Source organism: Vanellus vanellus (genome assembly GCF_965231255.1).
Source record: "Vanellus vanellus genome assembly, chromosome: 10".
Taxonomy (NCBI): domain Eukaryota; kingdom Metazoa; phylum Chordata; class Aves; order Charadriiformes; family Charadriidae; genus Vanellus; species Vanellus vanellus.
This window is the reverse complement of record NC_138915.1, coordinates 7,689,463-7,692,066: the sequence shown is the minus strand read 5'-3', so window position 1 is coordinate 7,692,066 and position 2,604 is coordinate 7,689,463. Positions and strand designations below refer to the sequence as shown.

The following is a 2,604-nucleotide window of genomic DNA, read 5'->3' as shown; positions in this document are numbered from 1 at the left end:
TTCCTCACCTTGTAAGAAGACAGGATATATTCAGAACTGCACATACCTTGTGTAGAAAGAAACAAAGTTGCAGAGTGCTAGAGCACGTAAGCTTATAAGTAGTATCTCAGATTTGTTTTTTCAAAAGAAAGAATAAACAGTGAGTGTGGGAATGTTGCCACGTAGTTAAAACCGTAAATCTGCATTTTCACTAATTTGACACCTTTTACTTTCTATTTGTAGGAATGGAGGGGAAAAAACTGATTTCTGCAACAGACACTCAGTATTCTAGTGTGCTCCTTCAGTCTTTGAATGAACAACGTGGCCACGGACTTTTTTGTGATGTTACTGTCATTGTAGAGGACCGGAAGTTTCGAGCTCACAGAAACATCCTTTCGGCCTCAAGCACATATTTTCACCAGCTTTTCTCAGTGGCTGGGCAAGTGGTTGAACTGAGCTTCGTAAGAGCAGAAATTTTTGCAGAAATTCTTAACTATATTTATAGCTCCAAAATAATTAGCATTCGATCCGATTTACTTGATGAACTGATTAAATCAGGACAACAGCTGGGTGTTAAATTCATAGCTGATCTGGGCATACCTCCGTCTGAAGGAAAAAACATGCCAAGCGAGGTCAAAGATCGTGCTTCAGAAACTTCAGCTTCTAGCCCAGGTCAAAAGGATGCTGAAACACAAGTACCTGTAATAAGGCCAGAGACTCAAGAGGTAATGGATGGCATGCCGGTTATAACACAGTCATTCTCCTTACACGGCATAGAATACGAGACTACAAAAATTACAGTGAGTGATTCAGATGATGAGGATGATGATGTAATTTTTTGCTCTGAGATTGTTCCTCCAAAAGAATGTACTAAAGATACAAATGCTGCAACCCAGAACCAGCCTTGCCCAAGTCCAGCTGGAGTTTCTGACCAAAAATCTTGTGGCAGTGGTGGCTCTCCCCATTTGACAAGCACCACAGCAGCTCAAAAACTCACTTCATCTGCCAGTCAGCTAAGCCCAAACCAACCACAATCAAGTGCCGACTCGCTTGTCTCTGCAGCACAGCAGCATTTGACTCCTAATATCATTGTGCTAAATAAGCCTCTACTTAACTCATCTCTTGGTGCCAGCTCCTCGCATCAAACACATGTGACCCCTACAATTAATTTACTTGAGGAGAACCAGCAGCCATCTAATAATGGCTCCTTAACTGAAGTGGAAACAACTGCTGTTGATGATGAAGAGGTTGTTGAAGATGATGTCGCTATCATTAGCTCCTCTAGTCCTGGTTCAGTCAGCAGCAGCTCTTTGGCTCAGCAACCTTCTACACCCAAGGCAGCAACCACTGAAGGATCAGGTGTACAGAAAAAACAGGTTGTTACTTTTTCACAAGAGCCATTTTCTAAACCTGGAGAATTTAAAATAAAAATCTCAGATGTCCTTACTGGAAACAACAAGGAATTAAGTTCAGGTATAGCATCAAAGAATGTTGCAGAAGGGCAGAAAATCATAACATTAGATACAGCAACTGAAATAGAAGGCCTGTCCACAGGATGTAAGGTTTATGCAAATATTGGCGAGGATACATATGACATAGTCATTCCTGTAAAGGGTGATTCCGAGGAAGGAGAAGCTAAGCTTGATGAAACGCCTAAAACATCTGGTGGTGATTCTCCGAACAGGAAGCGCATGAAAGTGAAGCATGATGACCATTATGAGCTCATAGTGGATGGAAGAGTCTACTACATTTGTATTGTGTGTAAGAGATCATATGCGTGTCTGACAAGTTTACGGAGACATTTTAACGTCCATTCCTGGGAGAAAAAGTATCCGTGTCGCTATTGCGATAAAGTTTTTGCTCTTGCAGAATACCGTACGAAGCATGAAATTCACCACACTGGTGAGCGGAGGTACCAGTGCTTGACATGTGGCAAATCTTTCATCAACTACCAAATTACGGCTTCCCACATAAGATCAGTTCATAGCCAAGACCCTTCTGGAGATACAAAGCTTTATCGATTGCATCCTTGCAGGTCTTTGCAGATCAGACAGTATGCATACATTACTAATCACTCAAGCAGTATACCAGTAATAAACGAGGGTGGAATTGTTTATCGTGTTGGCACAGGGAAGGATGGCACTGAAGGAACAACATCTAACCCTCCAGCCAAACAAATTACCTGGGATGACATTTTCATTCCACAGGGAAATGAAGCAATTTTTAAGCAAAATCCATCAGAGGGAAGTACTGAATTTGAGTTTGTAATACCGGAATCTTACTGAAATGCATTAAATACTGGAAAAAAGATTCAGTGCAGAAATATTGGAGCTATTTTAAATGAACTGTTAAAATCACTGTAAAATCAAATGTTAAAGTGAAAACAAGTTAACTTGGTCTACCAAGTCATCAAATGGTGGCACTTAAATGGATCATTAGTAGGTGCAAGTGATTTGTGGAAGCGATTCATCTGAAAGTTTACTTGAATAGAGAATAAGACATTTCCAAGGAGCTGGCAGTGTTTTCTGGTATGTTAATTTTGATCAAAACATGGGGATTTGTAGCTTGAAAAGGTACAATTTCTTCTAAAATAATTGAGGTATTGCCTGTACCCATACTTACTAT

At 40.4% G+C, this 2,604-nt stretch overlaps 1 protein-coding gene across 1 annotated transcript; it reads left to right on the top strand.

The window, feature by feature from the left end:
- Positions 1-224: 224 nt before the first annotated feature.
- On the top strand, positions 225-2,287 carry ZBTB33 (zinc finger and BTB domain containing 33; the record flags this gene model as incomplete). The annotated part of the gene is made up of 1 exon (XM_082488358.1): positions 225-2,287. One exon carries the CDS (start codon positions 225-227, stop codon positions 2,262-2,264), a length of 2,040 nt encoding a protein of 679 aa, XP_082344484.1. The 3' UTR covers positions 2,265-2,287.
- Positions 2,288-2,604: the final 317 nt, after the last annotated feature.